At 36.3% G+C, this 24,436-nt stretch overlaps 1 protein-coding gene across 1 annotated transcript; it reads left to right on the forward strand.

Moving 5' to 3' along the window:
* The first annotated feature begins 1,039 nt into the window (after window positions 1–1,039).
* Window positions 1,040–22,469, forward strand: LOC127446498 (suppressor of tumorigenicity 7 protein-like). The gene is made up of 15 exons (XM_051707462.1): window positions 1,040–1,245; window positions 3,117–3,199; window positions 4,151–4,310; window positions 4,392–4,446; window positions 5,657–5,772; window positions 5,894–5,972; window positions 6,126–6,214; window positions 6,302–6,402; window positions 10,046–10,160; window positions 10,428–10,500; window positions 10,652–10,754; window positions 14,558–14,708; window positions 15,529–15,621; window positions 16,001–16,140; window positions 22,249–22,469. Exons 1-15 carry the CDS (start codon window positions 1,077–1,079, stop codon window positions 22,342–22,344), a joined length of 1,623 nt encoding a protein of 540 aa, XP_051563422.1. The 5' UTR covers window positions 1,040–1,076; the 3' UTR covers window positions 22,345–22,469.
* The last annotated feature ends 1,967 nt before the right edge of the window (window positions 22,470–24,436 follow it).

Genomic DNA, 24,436 nt, shown 5'->3' on the forward strand with positions numbered 1-24,436 from the left:
CACAGCTATACTATTTTAAATAACATGGTCTAGCTGGTCCAAGCTTGTCCACCAACTACCATCTACCAAAAACCAGCTTGACCACCTTGAGCTGGTATGACAAGCTGGTAGCCGGTCTCCCAGCTTGGACCAGCTAATTACCAGCTTGGACCAGCTAGAAACCAGCTACCATGTTCCAAAACACAGCTAATGTCGTGGAGTATTGGAGTCTCTTTCCCTCTTAGCAAGAAAACTCTCAAAGTCCAGGGGTTCCAGGTATCAAAGATTAGACTTTATTGAACAAAGCAACAAAGCCGAGATGCCAGTTGATCACCTAGCATCTAAAATTACACTTCAGAATCATGCATCCTTTATACAGCTTCTGTTCCACCCTCTCTCTTTGTGTGATGGCCTCTTCCTCCAATAAAATCATCCTATGCCCCCTAGTTTCATCTTCACCATCTCTCAATGCCTTTTTTGGCGACCTTGGCGTCATCAGCACCAGTTCTGCTCATTAACTTCCTTTGGGTCAAACAAAGTTTTATAGAAAACTCCCTACTCATTTGATTGACACCTGCATCCCTTCTGTTTCCCAAGGTCTCTCACTGTCTGTATCAACTCATTTTCCCTTGACCCAGAAAGGTCTTACACAGAGAGACTGCAAGCTAAGCTGTTTTCCATAGTTTCAGACTGCATCAGAGTAAATCAGAGTATTAAATCAATAAAAGAATAATTAAATAAGTAACATATTGAATAACATTGATAATACAGTTATTCATAGTACATTGATTACAGTCATTTGAGATCACTGCATATTGTATACATATTAATTCAATTATTAACTGAATGATTAACTAAGTATTTTAACTCTATGATTGACATATAAAAATATACTATACTATCAACTTAAACTGGATTTTCCATTAGGGTACTGCAGTATGCAGTACGCAGTACGTAGTACGTTAATGCTCAGATTTGGAAACACTGCCACTCTGAGCTATAAATAAACAGGAGCTGCTCCCCCTGCTGGAGTGTACGAGCACAGCACTCTCTCCTCCAATATCCCACAGTTCTAATGTTTACGGCTACGGTGAAAGATGGCGGACCGCAGCGGCAGTAATCCTCAGTCTCCCGGTTTCACCGAGAAATTAAAATCGTGGCTCTGCTGGTCGTGGACATACATATGTGCGCTCTGGTTTGCCATGGTCTTGACGATGATTTACGTGCTGAGGAGTCCCCTGAAGCTGCAGGAGACGGTGAACGCGGGTATGTGTTTATGATCAGCTGTGTGGATGTTTTGAAAGTTGAACACAGGGTTTATTCCACATCCGTGTGCACAAAGGTTAAAATAAATAAATCACTATAGTAAAAAGTGTCTAATACGTGTTTTAGGCTAGCTATACACTCTATGTTGCAGTACCATGGTAGAGTGACGGTATTAGAGGGTAATATCACGGTACTTTGACGTATACCATGGGACTGAATGAGTATCATATCCAGGTAGCGTGGTGTTTACATGGTACTCCATGGTACTTCTGAGAATGGCGTGGTGTTGCCATAGTACATGTCTATAACCATGGTATCACTATGGTACATGTTCTTAGAAAACATGGTAATGCCATACCACCATGTAAAAACATGGTATTGCTGTGGTACATGTCAAAATAAACCTGGTATTATCATGGTATATGTATTAAAAACCCTATCATGTTTAAAAATCCTTGTAATACCAGCGTACTTTTTGTTATTGAGTATGTTGGTGTTGATGTCTGTCATCTGTTTTTAAAGTCTTAAATAGGCTAAATGCATGACAGAGATCAAAGTGTTTTGATTAATCTATTAATATCTGATTAAGTGATTTATGATGGCCCTCTGGCACAGTGAAATCTGCATAATAAAATATTTAATACATGAATATTTGCCTGATTCACAGTAACTCGCTTAAATTTATCATGAGAACACTGACATTTTGTTTATTGACAGGATGTGTTATAAATGCAAATATTCATATTATATAGGTTAAATGGTCTTTTGTGTATGTATGCAGTGTATAGAGGTCGACCAAACATGGATTTTGCTGATACGATAACTAAAGTGGTGGAAAAGGCCGATAACCGATGAATCGGGCGGTAGTTTTTAAAATCGATTGATAGAATGTTAAAAAACAAATCGTATTTTTTTTGTTTGTTTTTTTGTTACTGTGACCAGCTCAGACATAAAGGCTTTCAAGATTCCAAAATGATCAAAATAATAAAAATAGCAAAATAGGCATTGAAATGAGGAAAAAATATATAAATAAGTATTGTCAATAATGACAGATATAGGTACAGTAAATCCTCACAAGGTCAGTGATTGTTTTTGTTTCACTTCAAGACTCCGCGGTAATACTGTAGAATGAAGCCGTTCTAACTGTAGAATCCTCCAGCGCCAGCCACGGAGGAATGAGTAGGAATAAAAAAAAAAAAACTATCGGCTAAGATGTTTGCCGATAACCAATAGTTCCAAAAAGCAGATAAAACGATCTACCTCTACAGTGTACAGTATATGACATTTTGTTAAATGCATTGATCACTGGAAAAAGTTACAATCGGCAGCTATCGGCTTAGATATTTGCAGATAACCGATAGCTCCAAAAAGAAACTATCGGCACCGATTAATCAGTAAAACCGATATATCGGCCTACCTCTACAGTGTACAGTATATGACTTTCGGTTAAATGCATTGATCACTGGAGGAATTACAATCAAACAATCTGATATGTCAAAATGGACATCATTTTAAAATAAGCATGTTTTAGATTTAATTAGTATTTTTCAGGCATTAAATGGGTATTTTATTGAGGTACACACAGAAAAGCACTTTTCAGAGTGTTTGTTTGTTTAAGCAATGGTCACAAAAATTGTATTTGTAAGTGTTGTTTTGGTCGATTAATTATAGAAATCAGATCTTTAAGAAATTATCCATAAAAAACTGTGTTTTGTGATATTGTTTGCAAAGTATTTTTAGATAATGGACATCTATGAACAAATTACTTCATTGATTGATTGTCATTGATTTTATTGTCTGTAACTTATTGAAAATGGTTTGTTGTATGGAAAAAAAATATGTTTTTTAAATATCTTGTTATTCCTTCACAGCATCTGTGTTTTTAAACACTCTTACTCCTAAATTCTATGTTGCACTGACTGGAACTTCCTCGCTCATCTCTGGTCTTATTTTGGTGAGTGTTTTTTTTGGTGTCTTGAATTAGTTGCAAAATAACTTGGGACACAGGTTCAGTCAGATTTAATTAAGTTAGAGTTAAAGGGATAGTTCTCCCAAAAATGAAAATTCTCTTATCATTGACAGATTTGTATGACTTTCTTTCTTCAGATCACAAACGAAGATTTTTTTGAAAGATATCTCAGCTCTGTAGGTCCATACAATGCAAGTGAATGGTGACCAAACTTTGAAGATCCAAAAAGCACATAAAGGCAGCTTAAAAGTAATCCATATGACTCCAGTGGTTTAATCCAATCCGATTTTGGGTGAGAACAGACCAAAATGTAACTCCTTTTTCACTGTACATCTTGCCATTGCAGTCTCTAGGCATGATCATGATTTCAAGCCCGATTACACTTCCTAGTGCTTGACGCATGCACAGAGCGCTAGATGGTGCTAGGAAGTGTAATCAAGCTAGAAATAATGGTCACCAAGAAGATTACTGATGTCAAGATTTAATCAAATTTGTATCTGTTCTTACCCAAAATCGGTTGGTTCACTTCAGAAAACAAAAATGCAACCATTGGAGTCCTAAGGATTACTTTTATGCTGCCTTTGTGTGCTTTTTGGAGGTTAAAAGTTTTGGTCACCATTCATTTGCATTGTATGGACTTACAGAGCTGAGATATTCTTCTAAAAATCTTCGTTTGTGTTCAGCAGAACACAGAAATCATTCACATCTTAGATGGCAAGAGGGTAAGTAAATGATGAGAGAATCTTCATTTTTGGTTGAACTATTCATTTCAAATCTTTGTAAATATATGCTCTTTATATTTGTCTATAAATTTGTATTTTAAAGATAAAGCCAGAGCAAAATTTTGTTTGTGACAATAGGTGGGTACGTGTAAAGTATAATTTATCTCTCTTGTTCTTCCTCTCTCTTGGTCCTTTTTCTCCTCTCTCATCCCAGATATTTGAGTGGTGGTACTTCAGAAAGTATGGCACTTCATTCATTGAGCAGGTGTCTGTCAGTCACTTGCGTCCTCTTCTGGGAGGAGTGGAGAACAGCAGCTCAACAGGCCTCTTCTCTTCAGTAAATGGGGATACGGAGCCAAGAACCAATGTTGCAGGTTTTTGTGGAAGCTACTGTTTGTAAATATCTTTCTACACATTATTAATTAAATGTAACATGCAACTGTTTTATCTTTCAGAATGTAAAGTGTGGAGGAACCCACTTAACTTATTCAGAGGGGCGGAGTACAGCAGGTATGTTGCGACCGACCTTGCTTAATTTTTTTAATTATGTGCATTAAATATATATTTTAATTTAAAAAAAAATTGTAGTGTGAAGAATAAAGGGATTTAAAATCTTTTGTGAATTATGGAAAATTGGCCATGAGTCAGAGCCATGGTTCAGCAATTAGCATACATGCTTTAAAACACTGAGCTGTGGTGCTTGAGCAGGCGACACAGGTTTGAATCCGGCTCAAGTCCCGTTTCCCCTCTCTCTCCCTGTCGTTTCTTGTCCTCTCTCTACTTTCCTCTTAAAGGTAGAGTTCACCCAAAAATGAAAATTCTCTCATCATTTAGTCACACTTATGCCATCCCAGATGTGTATGACTTTCTTTCTTCTGCTGAACACATGAAGATTTTTGGAAGAATATCTCTGCTCTGTAGGTCCATACAATGCAGATCAACTGGGTCAAAAACTTAGATGCTCCAAAAAGCACATAAAGGATGCAGGGCAACAGGGTCCAAAACTTTGAAGATCCAAAAAGCACCAAGTCAGCATAAAAGTTATCCATAAAACTCCATTGGTTTAACCCATGACTTCAGAAGCATTAAGATAGGTGTGGGTGTGAAACAGCTACATTTTTAAATCCTTTTTTACTATAAATCTACATTTAAACAGCATTCAAGAGAGTACTTCTGTTTTTTGGGGATTCACATTCATTGTGCATGTCGCCACATTTTGGGGAGGTAGGAGAAACAAAAAAAAAAGTGAGGGATAAGGAATAAATAAATCATATTTGCACAACAGCCCAGTAGGTAGCGATATGCACAAAGTTTTGCATAAAACAGAAGAACTCTTGTTAATGCACATTGGAGGGCTGTTTGAAAGCAGATTTATAGTAAAAAAAGGACTTAAATATTGATCTGTTTCTCACCCAAGATATGGATTTAACCACTAGAGTTGTATGGATTACTTCTATGCTGCCTTTATGTGCTTTTTGGAGCTTCAAAGTCTTTGACCATGTCGACCTGCATCGTAAAGACCTACAGGACTGAAATATTCTGCTAAAAATCTCTGTTTGTGTTCAGCAGAAAAAAGAAAATTCATACACATCTGGGATGGCATGAGGGTGAGAAAATGATGAGAGAATTGTTTTCATTTTTGGGCGAACTACACCTTTAAGAACAAAGGCAAAAGTGAAAAAACATAATCTATATTCATTCATTTTCTTTCCTTGCTCAGATACACCTGGGTGACGGGTAAAGAGCCCCTCACATACTACGACATGAATCTGTCTGCACAAGATTACCAGACCTTCTTCTTGGGAGACACTCAGCAACTTAAACCAGAGGATGCTGGTTAAACTCTTTACCTTCCACCTATTTATAAAGTTTTATTTTATTACAGTTTTGTTAAGCTCATGACAAGTTTGACCACTGATTCACCTGTTTTGTCTCTCGCTCTTGTTTTTTTCCACAGTCATGCAGAAGGGCTGGAGAGAGAGGAATCCACAAGCACGTATTCGTGCAGCTTACCAGGCCATTGAGCTGAACCGAGAGTGCGTTTCAGGCAGTCCTTTCAATGAAATTCAATATAACATAGCAATCATTCTTGTTGTACTGTATGTGTCAGTCTTAAGTTACTCAAACATCTGCTTATGGAGTCTAGCTTTTCTAACTCTCTATATTGTGTATAATTTTGTTCTTTGTAGATGTGCTGCAGCGTATGTGCTCCTCGCTGAGGAAGAAGCCACGACCATCACAGAAGCCGAACGGCTATTCAAACAAGCACTTAAAAGTGGTATGAAACACTTTGACACTCTCACACATATATATACTCCATTTAAATCACACTGTTGCTAGATGCTTATTATTATCGCTTTTACAGCTGGTAAAGACACAAATCTTGTAGTGTACATCAAGCGCAGACTGGCCATGTGCGCTAGAAAACTGGGACGCATCAAAGAAGCTGCGAAGATGATGAGAGATGTGAGTGTTTACTATTTACCACTGGAGTTCCCGGGTTATGAATTTCACATACTGGGCAATGTTAGGTTGGTGCGAACAGCATTTGTATGTTTTGCCACATGTTAACTTGTTTTGTGCATAATAAAATTGAAAGTAGAGCTTGCAGTAGGAAGAAATCTCTTAAAAATTGTTTATTTATTTAGAGGCCCCAACAGAGTAAAAAACCATGCAAAGTGCAAAATGTTTTCGGGATTACCCCTTCATCAGTGCTGAAGACCTGTAAACAACACACCTGCAATCATTTATAGTATTAGCTTTTACCGTAAGTACTCTACTACTATGCATCAGAATCAAAACATTGGAAAAACATGTTATTATACATTTAAATGTAGCCTTGCTTTTAAATATCAAAGTATTCCTTGTGTAGATATACAGCATAATAAAGCTTTAAAAACACTTTCACAAAAAAAATATCCACACACCAAGGTCCTTATCCAAGTCAAAATACATACATAGAAATATACATAGAAAAATACATACAAAGATAAATGCATACATAGAACATACATACAACTTGTTTTGTAGAGAGATATTCATGTTCTTAAACTTCCTCCATTCCATAACAATAAAAATCTTAGAACTCAGGAAACACAAATTCAAGCCTGTTGTCACTCCAAATTCATAGAATATTTTCAGGGCAAAAATAAAAATGTTTCTTATATTTAAAATTTTTGGTGAACCTTTTCTGAACATTTCCTTCATGATTCTTATGCAGTAATGGATATAAACAGAAAGAGTAAATGTACATTAAAGCTGAAGTGTGTAATTTCTGCAACACTAGCGTCACCAAATGGAATTGCAAAAATAAACGTTGTTTTCAACAGATTTCTGAATACACCCTCTGTTTCTCATTGGTCGAAATACGAGATAGTCCATCCCCAAACTCACGCCATTGGTTGAACCAAGCTGGCAGGGCTGCTCAAACAAACAGAACAATTTTGAAAAAGCGCTACAGAGCCACAGTGTTACAGTTTTGGGGAAATCAACCTACTAATGGCTTACTTATAATTATCTCTAGAATATTAAGATGATAAAATACAGTTTAAATTAAATGTCCTTGTCTTAATAACAGAATAAGAGATCTTAACTGTTACCAATCATAACATTTGAGTAGTAGAAATTAGGGATGGGCACAAGTACTCGGGTACTCGGACGTGGCAGCAATGATCGATCATGATCATGCATGATGTGACTTTTCACTTAATTCGAAATCCAGTGACAATTACCTGACAACTAAACTCAAACGTGTGAAAGAGGAAGCTTATTTTTAATTTTGAGATTGATTACGTTATGACTTTGAGGGGTACATTGATTATCAGAGATGTCTCATAGCAACCAAACTGATATACTACGCTGCAATACTATCATTACGATAATCAAAAGAGAGTGTAATTAACCGTGTTTTGAACACCTGTCTCTGCAAAACGTTTGCTAATCATGTTTTATTATCATTTAATGTAAGAACTTTGACTCGTTAATGGACATTATTTAATAAAAGTGAATGTTTGTCACTGACTGTAAACCTCCTTGCCCTGTGTGGTGTCATGTTTGCGTGATGTAACACACACCTGCATCTCGACGAAATGAATGAAGATTTCCGCACGAGTTTCTAAGTTAGATGTCCGATATAAAGTGTCATTCCATTGCACTTTCCCCAGTTGAAAGGTGGAAATTCCAACTTTCCGATTTGAATGGAATGCTTCATGAATCACAGCAAACACAATACGGAGCATCGAGGCTTTCCCCACAAGAGCGAACACTTGGACGCATGCACATGCACACACACACACCAGGCAGTATGGCAGTGGACTCAACACGCTGAAGCAACGCATATACAGCAGGCGAGTGTTTCAAACACTTTGACAGAGCGCAGCTAAATGGAACCGAATGCAGTGTCTTCAAAACTGAACTTCAACTTAACACGCATATTAAAAACACGATGGTTATGGCGTCTCCTGATAAGCCAAATGTGATTTGAAAATAGACGGTTCAGACAGTCACTAAAAAAAAACTGGTGCGCGATTACAAAGATTACTACGGTAACCTGAAGGAAGAACAGGCAGATGCGCGTTGTGCACATTCTTTCCGAGCTGGGCAATGAATCTTCACATAATGATAAAATATGATGCATTATATTTTGATTATGCAATCTTTTGTACATTTTGTAACATTTTATTTTATAACCGCCTATAATGATGAATAGACAATACACTGGAACAACAAGACACAATGCAGCAGCTATAGACGTTTGTCAGACATGTTATTATATATAAAGTTATGAACATGTCATTGCCCCTCAAGTACTCGACGAGTAATTAGTCCGAGTACTCGAGTAGACAAAATGACCAAAATGCCCATCCCTAGTAGAAATATTAACCGCATAAATGCATTTATACTGATTCCTTGTCATTTTTGGTTAATCAAGAAGTCATCTACATTATGTTCTTTAATCATTAGAGGGATTAATTTTTGATATTGCTATTTGAATGTTTTTAATTTTAGAAATGTGTTAATGAACACACATGAATTCTGTATTTGAGGCTACATCCAAATGAATTCAGACACATTTGACATTTTTTATTGTTTACTCTATCCATCCACACTGCCGTTTTTCAAACGTTTTCCAAAAGTTTCTTGTCCACACTGTAACGTATGAAAACTCTTAAATCCCCTTACTGCGCATGCGAAAAATCGCCGTTCCATGTATGGTCTGAAATGCAGTTGTCCTCGTGTTCCGTCGCCAGACAGCAATTCCAGGTAAAATTCCTGTCACCTTTAAAGTAATGCAATGTGAATGTTGTTCAAAGTAACATTTATCTTTGACAGCGCTATTAAAGTGAATATCAGGCACAACAACGGTGCTACAACATTGGCCGCCATCTTGACTGTTTTGGTTTGAATGGATCACATGACAACAAATATGTAATTGCTTTCAGATATCTCCGTTATCCCTGTCCACACTACAATGTGAAGACGGCGTTTTCAAATTTATCCGCTTGGGAGAGTATTTTCGATAAGCTCAGTTTTCGCTGGACAAAAACTGTGTCTGCTTGTGCACGGAAGGCCAAAATGTAGAGAAAAAGATGTGTTTTCAAACGAAAACGTATGAGTGTGGACATGGCCTGATACTAGAGTGTGTTTTCAGTCATTTTTCTTATTTGTTTTATTAAAGGTGCACTCAAGTCATTTTTGAGAATGTCATCTTTGACTTACACTGACACCTAGTGGCTTGGATGCAGCATAATTTAAACACAGTAGTTTTTAGTTACCAATGTAGCCGTTGTACAAATTCACTATTCACAGTGAACCATGATTGATTTAATCCATGAGTGAAAGTGTCCAATAATAGGGCAGTTACTGAGATTAGACGAGTAGTATTTGGCAGGTCATGTGATTCTAACATGACAGCCCCAATGATGGGACCCTCTCTAAGTAAAATAAAACAGCTTTTATTAGGTTACTGATGTGGCTGGAGTCTTCATCTCATGTTCAAATTACATGTAATTTCTTTAAAAGTAAACCTTTAAGGTAAATCTAGTTTTTTATAATTTGTCTATGCTTGTTTGTATAATATCTCTATTTTCTAATTTGTTTCCCTGCACAGTTAATGAAAGAATTCCCCTTACTGGGAATGTTAAATATTCATGAGAATCTTCTAGAAGCATTATTAGAGCTGCAGGCCTATGCTGATGTACAAGCAGTCCTCGCAAAATATGACGGTGAGCTCATTCTACTGTCATGTTTCTATGAATTCTTATTTTCGTATATATTTATACATTTCTTATTATAATATTAATATCTAATTAAAGGTACAATCCCTATGCTCCTAATGTTAAAGCACAAGAACGTTATATTGATACTAAGTTTGGTGTTAAATAAAAGGGCAAAAACTAGTGAAATATGCTCATTTGATGCTCTCAGTACTCTTCAGTTCATTGAAGTATACAGAATGTATCCTAATGAGTTGTAATGTGTTCTTTCCCCAGATATAAGCTTGCCAAAATCAGCCACTATATGCTATACATCTGCCTTACTGAAAGCAAGAGCAGTATCAGATAAGTAAGTCTTCAGCATGCTGTATAATATGAATCAACATCAAAAACTGGCTTTAACATTCTGTTTATTGAACAATCTAATATTGAAAAGCATCGACTCATGTTTAAAGATGAGAGTTTGCGGAATGATGTTTTAAATGTGAATCTTGTCTCAGGTTTTCACCTGAGGCTGCCTCTAGACGAGGTCTCAGCACAGCAGAGATGAACGCAGTGGAGGCCATACACAGAGCTGTGGAGTTCAACCCACATGTACCAAAGGTTTGAAAAACTTTCACACAGGGTCTGAAATTCACTTTTTGCCTTGCCTGCCAATGGTTGGTGAATTGAGAACATTTCCTGTCACGTATTTCGTACCCTTGAACAAATGTAAGAATTATTTAGCAGTATTTCCCTGCATATTTGCAACCACAGCATCATCATTGGAAAGATGCCACCTGTCACAAACATCCAAACCCATCAAGATTTTGTTCCTCATATTTTTTATTTAATGGCGCAATGCATTGAATGTGTCGCCACATGGAATTTTGGAATTACGACTTAAATAAAGGAAAAAACTTGATCAAAGGAATATTTTGGGTTCAAAACAAGTTAAGCTTAGTTGACAGCATTTGTGGCATAATGATTGCCACAAAAAAGTATTTCGACTCATTCCTCCTTTTCTTTAAAAAAAGCAAAAATCGAGGTTACAGTGAGGCACTTGCAATGGAAGTGAATGGGGCCAATTTTTGGAGGGTTTTAAGGCAGAAATGTCAAGCTTATAATTTTATAAAAGCACATATATTAATTCTTCTGTTCAAAATCATGTTATTTGAGCCGTAAAGTCGTTTAAATCGTCATTTTAGCATTTTAAGCTTTTGACATTACATCGTCATGGCAACGAAGTTGTAAAATTGGATATAACTTTACACAGAAAAGGTTAGGAAGTCATGAATAAAATCGCGTTAACACGCATATTCTTTATGTCTTGTGACAATACTTTTGAAATAATATTTTAACGTTTATGGATTGGCCCCATTCACTTCCATTGTAAGTGGCCTTACAATTTATTTTTATTTTTTTTTTATTTAAAGAAAAGGAGGGATTAGTCAAAATAATTTGTTGAGGTAATCAACATTATGCCACAAATGCTGTTGATTGAGCTTAACTTGTATTGAACCCGGAATATAATTCTTGAAGTTACTGGCCAAGTGGCTAGTGATTCCTTTTTATTTACTTGACAGATGATTTGTACTCTCATTTAACTCTTGATGAGTGTTAATTTTGGACCCTGTACATACAATATCAATCACTGGTGTAGACATAGGGAACATGGTAATTTTGTGGCCAGGAGGTGATGCTGTTGTAGTATTTACAGTGAATCAATAGTCCTCTGGACAAAACACACAAACTGAACTATTCCAGCCTCACTGCAGGAATATATTTCCAGTTTTTATAGTAAAAATACAGTTTTTTTTTTTTGTTACCCAAGATCCCAAAAGTAGATTTTCTTTAAGGTAAAGTGTGTCATTTCTTCATCACTAATGTCAACAGACAGAATTGGAAAAATTGTGACCGCTTTCAAACAAGTTTCTCAAACTCTCCCAACCTATGAATGGCTTTATTATTGTGATAGTATTTTAACAAGAAAATGACTTAAACTGTAAGCATTGTTTAGGGTGAAATTTACATATGCTTTGGTATCCTTTTTGTTTTACTTTTGTTCCTTAAAGATGTTTTATCCCTTATCATCTATTTCTTTCTTTGTACCTGGCTCCAGCTTGCTAAGTTCCAAAACACTAGATCAGACTTCAAAGTACACACAAACACATGACCTCTTCACACCCAAACACACTGTCTCAGACCAAAGAGTATTTACACACATCCAGGCACCCCAAGACATGCTGTATCAGACTACAAAGGGCACCTGTTTGAGATGTGCAGCAAATATAAACACACACACCTGGTTTTTCTAATTCCAAAGCTCTTCTCTACCCCTATGGCAAAAAAAACCCATCAAACTCTGTCAGTACAGAACAAAGAGGGTGTTGGATGTCAGTAGTATTACTGTTACATTTGTGTGATTACTTCAAACAGACACCTTCTAGTCTGTCCTGGGGTTATACATCCAGCTGTATAGATTGTTTAACCTTCAGTAAAAGGCCTTAAAGAAACCTAAGGCACTGGTAACCATCCATAACACCCTAGCAGATACTACTCACATTTTCTTCAGAAAATGTAAAAATATAGTTATAAATTTGCGATTTCACAAAACTCTTAAATAACACTGCGCAGATTATGCTTTGACCTTCTGGATCTGTGTGCATGTTCTGAGAGGGCTCGTGGAATTTTCATTTTGTGAAAATGCTCATCTTTGTGAGGTATTAATAATAAGCACAGTCATTTATGCACAGTCATTTGTCTAAAGTGAACGTAAACATCGGGACAAAAAATAGCAGTAAATGAAAAGATGACATCAAGAAAATGTCCTGGTCGTATTTAATCTAAAAAATAATAATATATAATTTAATATATATATAATTTTTTTAAATAAAATATATATATTATATAATATATATGTATGTGTGTGTGTATATATATATATATATATTTATATATTAAATTACTGTATACACAAGCACATTTTACCCCCCAATTCTCATTACTGTTATGCATCTGGTTGTTTTACTTTTACCATTTCCACTGTTTTCGATGATGATTCTAATTACCGTAACAGCCTTTTTTTTGTTTTTAACGGTACAGTTAAAAAAGATGGTTTTATTTTTACTTATTTTCATTTAGAAAATCAAATGCAGTACTGAAGGAGTACTTCTATGATGTTTCAATTCTTTACTATTTAATTTTTTTTTTTTTCATGTTGCGGTAATGAGAATGTCATAATGACCATCTTTTTACAAATATTATAATGGCCAATGTAATGTATTTTGTAGTCCTACAGTAATTTAGACCAGTTTTAAGTAGTTTCATGTTACATTTCATGATTTTTTTTCCATTTCTGAATGTTTACTTGAATATTTGATACTGCTGTTAAAAACCTAAAGCACTGTTTACCTTTGTTTTATTGTTTGGTAAATTATTTATTTACCTTTGTTTACATGTCTTAAGTAATTACCTGAGAACTTGAAACAATGTTTACTCAGATTAGTTAGTATTTTGTTGTGGTATCGAAATTGATATTGAGAATCGTCAAATTGCATAACTAAAGTATACCTATATTAATTGGAATTAACACGAATCAGAATCCAAATCTGTATCGATATCCAGCCCCAGTGGTGTGTTGTGTTGTCATTTGTCAGTGGATACCTATACCTCAGCTCACATGTCTTCAAAACCACCATAGTGTGACGTCATCATTCAAGGTCCTTACGGTCAAGCGAAAGGGCAACGATACGAGACAGACTGAGACAGGCTTATGGGAGTTCAACAAGGGCTTAGAAAAAACCTCCAGATAAAAGAGACCATCACTGTCACTTGATCCCCCATAAAAGAGGTGACTGTGTTTGTGTGCGGGCATGTTGCATAGGACAGCTGCCTGTCTAATGTCAGCCGTAATCATAAAGCTAAATTAACCGTGTCTGGACAGGATATGTTTGTGTACATTCTGACATATCCACTGCAGTGCAAAGACGTAGTACAGATACAAAAAGAGGTGTTTTGGTTATTTGATCATAATTCAGAAGGTGTGCTTGACCCATTGTATAGGGAATCATTAGCTTTGGCACTGGGCGTTTGGGAAAGATATCAACTGGATAATCCTAATGTATTGCTCTCTACAACATTCACCCCAAGAGCCACTGTGCAAGGGGGACTGACTCCTGACACACATGCAGACACTTGTTGCCTTTGAAACAGACAGAACCAATATACAGATGTGATAGGTATGGGTAAATCTCACAAAAACATGTCTAGGTCACTTATTTCACTCCAAATTTCATTGAAATGAATTGGAATTTGAGAGATTAACTGCTATATGCACATTTTATAATTAACTGGAAGAAATGTACTGTAAATGAGAATGTGCTTAGAAATGTAAATAAAGTAAGATTGTTTGTGTGTCTTCGCAGTATTTATTAGAGATGAAAAGTCTGATTTTGCCACCGGAGCATATTTTGAAACGAGGAGACAGTGAGGCAGTGGCTTACGCATTCTTTCACCTGCAACATTGGAAACGGGCAGAGGGGGCACTAAACCTACTACACTGCACCTGGGAAGGCAGTACGTACATGCATCTTTCACTGGCATACTCATGTTGTTTCTCACACACACGCACACACAGTTATAAACGAAATAAACTATTGTGCACAGATACAGCATCATACTGCAAAGAGATAAGCTGAATTGATGTGAAATCTTTGATATCTGCACACGATTCCCTTTCAAAAAAAAGTATTGTGGCAGTAACATTGTACATTAATGTGTCAAATCAAATGGTAATGCCTTGGGGCCTGGGTAGCTCCGCCAGTAAAGACGCTGATTACCACCCCTGGAGTCACGAGTTAGAATCCAGGGCGTGCTGAGTGACTCCAGCTAGGTCTCCTAAGCAACCAAATTGGCCCGGTTGCTAGAGAGGGTAGAGTAACATGGGGTAATCTCGTGGTTGCTATAATGTGGTTCTCGCTCTCAGTGGGGTGCGTGGTGAGTTGTGTGTGGATGCCACGGAGAATAGCGTGAAGCCTCCACACTCGCTATGTCTCCGTGTTAACGCTCAACAAGCCACGTGATAAGATGCACGGTTTGACCATCTCAGATGTGGAGGCAACTGAGATTCGTCCTCCGCCACCCGGATTGGGGCGAAGCACCACACCACCACAAGGACCTAGAGTGCATTGGGTATTGGGCATTCCAAATTGGGGAGAAAAGGGGAGTAAATCCAAAAAATAAAATAAAATGGTAATTCCTTGGTATTGTATTACTATATCCATATATGGTACCATGGCCAAAAAATAGGGTAGTACCATTGTAAGTGATGTTTACCTTTAAATGTATAGTAGTATTATTATCTCAGTAATATCAGTGCACTTTCCGGCTCTTGTAGCTTTCCGAATCATTCCATACCCCCTGGAAAAGGGTCATCTTTTCTATCCTTATCCAGGATGCACAGAGACCGCAGACCGAGAACTCCTGCCTTGTGAGTATGCATTCTAATATGTACTAAATATTTACTATTATCTTCATAATACTTTAGGTTAGGAATTTGAACAAACCACTAATTATTAAACTTTGGTGTGTTGCTCGTCCAGCACCATCTATGCTGCTATGGTCATGAATGATACCTTATATCTAGAGACCATATATCATAGAGGCTTGGGGGTGGGCTTTTGTAAAAATCTATTCTATTCTACTGGTTCTCAATAAACCAAAGTTATAGGCCTATAAATGTAGTGTTTTACATGACCGTATTATGAATTGTGACATATTGTTTTCATAATGCTACATTCTTGCCTATATTAAGTGGTAGTTATACTAATTTCTCTGTCTCTGTTTCTTTTAATTTCTCATTCTTCCAGCATTCCACGAGGTCTCCGTGTATCCGAAGAAAGAGCTTCCATTCTTCATCCTATTCACAGCGGGCTTGTGCTCATTTTGTGCCATGCTGGCCATGCTCACACACCAGTTTCCAGAACTCATGGGGGTCTTCGTCAAAGCTGTGAGTAGATGAATACCTCACCAAACTTTCTTTGTTTTCCTCTTGTCGTTATTTATCTTTTGTTTAGAAGAAAAAAATGCATATCAGTGAACTACCAAGATAAACATTTTTCAATGTGTTGCAATTTTAGAATTAAGACTCCTTAGGAGACCAACAGCTTAGGATGATGTTTTGTTAAAAAGCCATGAGAGGCCCTGTTACAGTGGTTTTTACCATGTTTAAGGGATGTTCTTATGCTCGACACAAAACATAATGAATTGTTTTGTTTTTTATATATATAAACAATTCAATTGTTATATAAATAAAAATCACAATACACAATTCTTCTCCCAAGCAACATAGTTCATGGAGATGATATTGTAGTTATATGGGGCAAAATTACTAAACCGTTTCGGCACTTTTGCGCATGGTATTTCAGCAAAACCTGCATCTTGTTCACTAACCACCCGCATTTACAGTACTTTAAGCAGGCTCAATCAGTGCTAAAAATGCGCTGCGTCTTTGTAATTTAAATTAAGTTATTGTCGTTCCTTTCCGCGCAAACGCGTATTGCAGGCCATTTAAAAACTCTGTGCTATTTGCCTGGTGAATTAATGTAGCACTATTACTGCCCGAGGAAAGCAGGTGGTAAAAATAATTTTATTTAAAAAGATGTTAGTGTACATATTCTATCGATCATGGCAGCATTAATTCGCCAAATAATGATCAAATGATTGTGAAGAGTATTATAACCTTTACCTGATCTGCATAATTCTCTAGTGAACACAAAAGGGAAAAATTTTGAAGAATGTCCAAGCTGCTGTTTTCCATGTAGCAAAAGCATACTCATACAACGTAAAACAAAAAAGCTGAGGAAACGGCACCATACAAGCTCCATATAAGTAATCCATATGACTCCATGTCTTCTTAAGCCAAACAATAGCCTTGTGTTTATATGCTTTTAACGTGTTTCAGACGTTATTCTAAAATCTTCCCTTCTGTCGTGGCTCTCATGTCTCATTCACATTTTCAAACTTTGATGTCATTGCGGCATGTTTGTCGTCATTGGTGCCAAATGCTATTGTGCCAATATTATGTGGGTGAGGAATGACATGCGTGTGAGTAAATTATGACAGAATTGTCATTTTATGTGAACTGTTCCTTTTAATATGCAATATAATTGAGGTAACTTAACCCATTTGTTTTAATTAGGTCTCTATTTATGAGAGCCTATCATAGACTGTAAAAATGATGATGTGCTGCAGTCTCTCTGTAGAAACATTTGTTTTGGGAAAGTGTACGCAAATCTGGATCATTAACTGCCCAACCCTGAGCCTGCTTAATGTACAGGCCTGAGGATTAAGTGAGCTGGTGAGGTAGGGAGAACGGAGAGGAGAAATGAAGGAACAGAGATGAAGAAAAGCAGAACTCGTCTGTCAGGCCTTTAAATGTCGTTCATATTAGTTCTGTGTACAACGCTACTCGTTCAACAACCTTTCGCCCCTCAAGTGGTTGGGATGCACACGCCACAGCTCTTATCGTTTGTTTACATTCGTTTGGGTGAATTAATAGTGAGTGACTGATTTCAGAACACCGTTGGGTTGTTTCATATGATGCCACAGATGGACCTTGACTCCAACAAGGGTTAATATAGATTCAGAGTGACTATTTGAACTAGGTGTAAATACCACCTTCCACACAGCGTGGCTATTTGCACTCCAATAGTCTTGTGGAAGCACAGATAAATTTGACAAACTGCGCCCCCCCCCCCTGTGTCACTGCATTGGTGTGGGGTGTGAAGACGGTGTGACTGTGCTTTTCTCGTGAAGACGACAATGGTTCGATTTTTGCCTTTTTGTCCCACTTTTTCCCATACTGTTTCCTGTCTTTTAATATTTCCTTTAATACTACTTAATAATAATAATAATAATAATAAATAAATATAAAGCTTAATCCTCGCAATGATTTGGTCACGATGAAGTTCAGGGAGTTGAGAGAGGTTTGATCTGGGCAAAATTAACCATGGATTTACTATAGTAATATTGTAGTAACCATGTTTTTTTATGAAAGCAGTTTTAATGCAATTAACCATGATGTTACTACAGTAATATGGTGTTAATATAGTAACCATGTTTAATTTGATTTTACTACAAAATACAATGGTGATACTATGGTTACTGTAGTAAAACCATGGTTAATTTTTGTAAGGTACGGTTATGGGTAGGGGTTGGTGTAGGGTGTCTGTGGGACTCTAAATAAACACAAACATTCTGCAGTGAGGCTCCTGTGCTGTACGTTAGTATTTAATTAGGGGTGAAAATAGCATCTAACACTATTTAGTTAGATGCTATTTGGTTGCTATTTACCATTATTTTAAATTGCATCTGCATTATGATTTTTAATTTTGACTTAAGTTTTCATTTCTCTTTTATTTCGAATGTCTTCAGTTAGTTAGTTTTTAATCAATGACTTTTAGTTAACTGATACCATTTATTAAACATTAAATTTCCCTGGTACATTTAGTGTTATTGCTATTTAGTAGCATTTTCATGATTAAAACAGATGAGTTGTAAAGGTTCCAAATTGTATATATACTGTGTATCAAATTCTAAACAAAAATAAAATCCATTTGTGGTCATTTTAATATTTCTTTTAGTTTCTGTCAGGTGTCTTTTTTTTTTTTTTTTTTTTTTAAGCAGAAAACTCTAGTATACTCTGCAAACTGTTTCCACTGTTTTTGTACTGATGCTAATCTTATGTTACGTTATTCATAGCAAAGTATAATCTTATCTTTTGGTTTGCGTCAAAGTTTCGATAAAAAAATAAAGCATTTAATTCACTGGATTATCCAAAACTAGGTATTACTACATAGTTATGTAATATATAAAAACATTTGGTTGAATTTGCAGCAATAACAACTAAATTGTAAAATTACTAATACCATGATATATGATTTTGGTCATACCAAACTCTACTTCACATTATACTCCCTTCCTCGCTTGCACGTGAATGCATTCTTTATTCCTCTTCAAATCTCTTGTTCTCCTTGGAGAATAGTGCCCTAATTTGTAAGGCAATAAACTGAGCAGTGTGAGGACCTGCAGCCTTATTGGCCGTTATCTTTTTATCAACCTCATTTGTCATGTTACAACATGTATTTACATTAGCACTATCTATTTCCTGGATCTGCATTAAAATGGATGATACCTCTCCAGTCTCTAGTCCACTCGCTGCCCAGTTTCCCTCCCTCTCCAATGCTTGGCCTCAGCCTTCCTTTCCCATATTCCGTTATAAACATCTGTTCATGCGTGAAATGTATCGCTTCATAAACATGAGGAGCTTGTTTATGGTGGATTGAACAATGGGGGTTTAAATGTTTTTTAAAGGCACGGTTTCACGGCAGTTTAGAAGTTGGTTGCCATCCAGAATTTTCTTTTCTTGTTTGTATCTGTTAGGACCTTTATGTTGTATCCCAAAAGGGACAAACTCATCTCTACTAAGGGACTCAAACTATCATACTTAAAGGGATAGTTCACCCAAAAATGAAAATTCTCTCATAATTTACTCACCCTCATGTCATCCCATATGTATATGACTTCCTTTCTTCAGCAGAACACATTTGAAGAAAAATAGAAAAATATCTCCGCTCAACAGGTCCTTATAATGGAAGTGGATGGTAACACTATTTTTGATGCTCAAAAAAAAGCACAGACAATCAGCATTAACGTCATCCATACGACTCCAGTGGTTAAATGAATGTCTTATAAAGTGATACGATCATTTTGGTGCGAAAATAATCAATATTTAAGTACTTCTAACTATAAATAATCGCTTCCGTTAAGCAGCGGTATGCACGTTCACAAGAGGGCTGAGGTCACGGGGTCTCTCGTGTGACGTATTGGTGTTGGCATGTTCACGCGAGAAGTGATGCATGCGCGATACACTTGGAAGAGCAGCGCTGTTTACAGTTGAGTAGGAGGACCGCTGTACAGGCCGAACGCTGTAAACAAATTTAAACAAAGATGTCAGAACATTTTGATTTAAGAGGAGAAAAGGAGATACAAGTTTTTGCACAGCCATATTTATTTGAACCTTAGTACTCTGATCAGGAGCACAGGGAGATTGAGGAGGCTGGACCAACAGCAGCACAACAAAAAGCCTCAGAGACAGAGAGCTCAGGAGACGTGGTGGTGCACATGTAGGCAATGCCAGGCAATGCCAACAGAAGTAAAGAGCATCTGCTGCAATGAATGGAACATTGCCATGCCATCGTTGGAAAGACCGTGTGACCTCAGCCCTCTCGTCAACACGTATACTGCTGCTTACGGGACGCGATGATTTATAGTTAAAAAGTGCACCAAAAGCGATCGTATTGCTTTATAAGACATTAATTTAACCAATAGAGTCGTATGGATGACGTTAATGCTGATTGTCTGTGCTTTTTAGAGCATCAAAAATCATGTTGCCATTCACTTCCATTTGAAGGACCTACTGACCTGAGATATTTTTCAATTTTTCTTCAAATGTGTTCTGCTGAAGAAAAAGTCATACACATCTGGGATGGCATGAGGGTGAGTAAATGATGAGAGAATTTTCATTTTTGGGTGAACTATCCCTTTAAGTCTAGCACTTCAAGCACTTTAAAGGCATGTTTCTGGCAGCTATTCCATTATCAATTCTTTTAGTACTTTAGGAATAACTGGTCTATAACTAGGGTTGCACGATTATGAGAAAAATCATAATTGTCGATTTATTTCTTTTGAGATTGTAATTACGATTATTTTTGATTAATAGAATTTACATTAAAATACTTATTTTGTGTGTATGCCATATTCTTTATCTAGGATTCTCATCAAAAACAAGCTGAGAGCTGTGGTCCTGACTCGACTAGACCTAAATGGAGCGCTGTAACACAAGTGGTTAATTGCGGCAGCTGTTATTGTAATTTCGTTGAATTTTTCTGATAAATTGTGCAGCCCTAATCTATAGCTATGTATAACTATAAACTTATTAAAAAAATAACATTATTTTTGTTTAATAAATTAGTTTTTATTATTATTATTAACTAAAATGTATTTATTACCTGTTTTCTTTTAATACCTTTTTATTATGACAAATATCTGTTGTAAATTTCTATCTATGCATTGTCAAATGAGCAACCAGACACTAATTACACTGATTTAAGTCTCTTAAGCCTTAAGGACACATTGTACAGTAATAGTTTGCGGTTCATTTCTGGTTGGAGAAGACGATAATTATTTATAATTCAGTGAAGGACTGCTCCAACTGATTCAGTTAATGAATAAGTCATTAGACTGATTCAAACTGTTAGCGTATACATTTAAGACTGATTAAGTCTTCAGCAGTTCATTCAAAAGAAATTAAAAACTTCAAAATTCAAATCGCTCATGATTATACCTTAGTATAGGGCTTGGAATAATAAACGTTGTAATTACTGTTTTGTCATGGCAAAAACTTTACCAGTGGTTGGAAATGAAACCTTTTTGATTGTTCAGCTGTATTTATTCTAATAATTGCTACAATTATTTGCTACAAATAAGTGCTACAAACAATGGTGAATGATGCATCAAATCGTGCGGCTTGTTTGAGAAGAGGTGTGCTTTTACTTATTTTAAGCAGTCAGACAGATCAGACTGCCTGGCAGATGAGAAAAAAATTTTGTGAAAAAAAATCTAAAGTTTTACATTGAAAAGGGGCTATGCATACATCTAGGGATCATAATATCAAACAGAGGATTTCATTGGACAAAAATCTATGTAATGCTCAATAATTTTGGTCCATTTACCCAGAAGTTTTAGGAGTACACTAGCATATAGGTGACTTCAAAACTTCTATTTTTATTTAGTGGAGTCTTTTCTTCTTCTTGTTGTTGTATTAATATAAGATGCTTTGTTTTTTAGGGTGACTTTTTAACACTGTCAAGGGTCTACAGATGAAAAATAGCCATTTGGCTAATTCTGGCACATTTACAGTCATGTTCATTAATGTGCACTGCCCCTGTAAATAAAAATAAAAAAAGTTTATCAGTAAGTTCTGAATCTGGCTTTGTAAATGGTACATAACAAATCCAGCCAAACTGTTTTCTCTCTTCTGTTTCTCTTTCTGCAGTTCTTCAGCACTCTGTTTGCACCACTGGGGTTTTTTGCAGACAAGATGGAGAGTTTCATGCCCTCCTGCCTATGGCATCAACTAACAAATGTCTGACAAACACAATTCACAAACATGGACATATGTGCACTCAACTCTACATGTAATACATGTAATTTGACAGCTGTACTGACAATAAAAATGTTTTGGCTCTGACACAATTCTGCATATCTCTTTCTACAAAATATTTTGTACTGTTTGTCATCTGACAATAGACACTTTCACACATGAAACCTGCTAAATTGCAGTTATCTTGACATTACCCTTTCCAGTGAATGTATAGCATCTGCTGTTTACACATGCAATGGCTTTCCATTTTTTTTTATCCATATTGCTACCAAAAGGCCATTTAAAATTCTGATTTCATTTGCCGAAAATGCTTTGCTCCGATTAGAAAGAATTATTTTGTAGCAACGTCTTCCCAATTTGATGACATTTCGGTCCACAACATAGAAAATCAAAATTTTTGACTCTCTCGTCACAGACTTACAACTAAACAGCCCAACCCCCTTTTTTTTTCTCTCTCTTTTTTTTTTTTTCTTTCCCTCTCTGGTTTGGCTTTCTTACACTTTAGTAGGGTTTATGACTATATCCAAGATGACTTAAATAGTTTTGAGATCCATTGTAGCTCCCAATTTTGGAGAAATATTTTTTTTTTCTTCTTCTTTTGATGAGGCAAGATTTTCTGTAGGCCTACTTTTGTTTTGCATATATGGCCACTATAAATATTCACAACATCATCAAGTGGGTTTTATCAGCCTTTACATAAACACACTACTGACTTCAGTTCCTGTTCCACTCTGTGCGCTACCACCTCTTCAGATATGGAAACCTTTAACCTTTTCTTATGTGGACCGGGATTGTACCACATCATTCTGGACAGTAAATATTAGCAATAAACATTTAAAACAGTAGTATGCTACATTGTTGTTATATGACCTCATAACGTTTTGTTACATGTTATGTAATTCAGTAGCATGTCAGTATTCTGTTTTGTTCACATCCAGTTATCATCTTGGAACTAACAAACAGTTGCATTTTATGTAACAGATGTTGGCAATCCATTCCAAAATTGGTCAAGAAAAAGGTGTTAAAAATTGTGACTTAAAGGAGCAATATGTAACATTGATATCAAGCGTTTAAAATGAGTACTGCAGTCCAAATTCAAAATATTGGAGAGAGATGTCTCCCCCGCCCATCCTCGCTAGACTCGAAGCTCACGCGGGTTGCCAGGTTGAGGACACGCAACAGGAACGATCAAACTGACAATGGCAAGCGACGAGCTTGATCACTGTAAGTTGATCAGCTAATGTATATCTTTGCAATGTTTTTATTGTTTGCAAATTATAAACCAGCTCATGTGGCTTTTTTATAACTGTGTCAATGTTAGCTAGATGTATTGCTGGCTTCCATGGCTGCAGTGCGCTGTGTTTTTCCGCTATAGCTTGTGTTAAATCTGGCAACCCGGGGTGTCGAAATACTTTTGGGAAATGGGCAGTGGGCGGGATCACACAGGCCAAAACACAAACAGAAATTCCGGCCCGGAACCGACATTTGAAAGTAGAATATACTGACTGTAGCATTGTTTTCGGAGAAGCCAGTATTTCAACTTAGCATGATTCCTAAATCTCTGATAACATATTATGATAATTGTATGCTTTAGTACAGTAAATATATTACATGTTACACAGAATATTCTGTGTTAATTACAAGTTAAGTTCAATCGACAGCATTTGTGGCATAATATTTATTACCAAAAAAATTCATTTTGATTACTGGGTTCCAGTGAGGCACTTACAATGGAAGTGAATGGGACCAATCCGTAAATGTTAAAATATTCACTGTTTTAAAAGTATAGCCACAAGATGTAAACAATATGTGCATTAACATGATTTTAGTATGATAAAATTGCTTACTAACCTTTTCTGTGTATAGTTATATGCAGTTTTACAACTTCGTTGTTATGAGATGTAATGTCAACAAACCCTAATATGACTGTAAAAATGATTTAAACAACTTTACAGCTCAAATAATGTTATTGCTTTGATAAAATTAAAAGCTTCACATTTCTGCTTTTAAACCCTCCAAAAATTGGCCCCTTTCACTTCCATTGTAAGTGCCTCACTGTAACTTAGTGATATTTTTTTTT

Source organism: Myxocyprinus asiaticus, chromosome 9, assembly GCF_019703515.2.
Source record: "Myxocyprinus asiaticus isolate MX2 ecotype Aquarium Trade chromosome 9, UBuf_Myxa_2, whole genome shotgun sequence".
NCBI lineage: Eukaryota > Metazoa > Chordata > Actinopteri > Cypriniformes > Catostomidae > Myxocyprinus > Myxocyprinus asiaticus.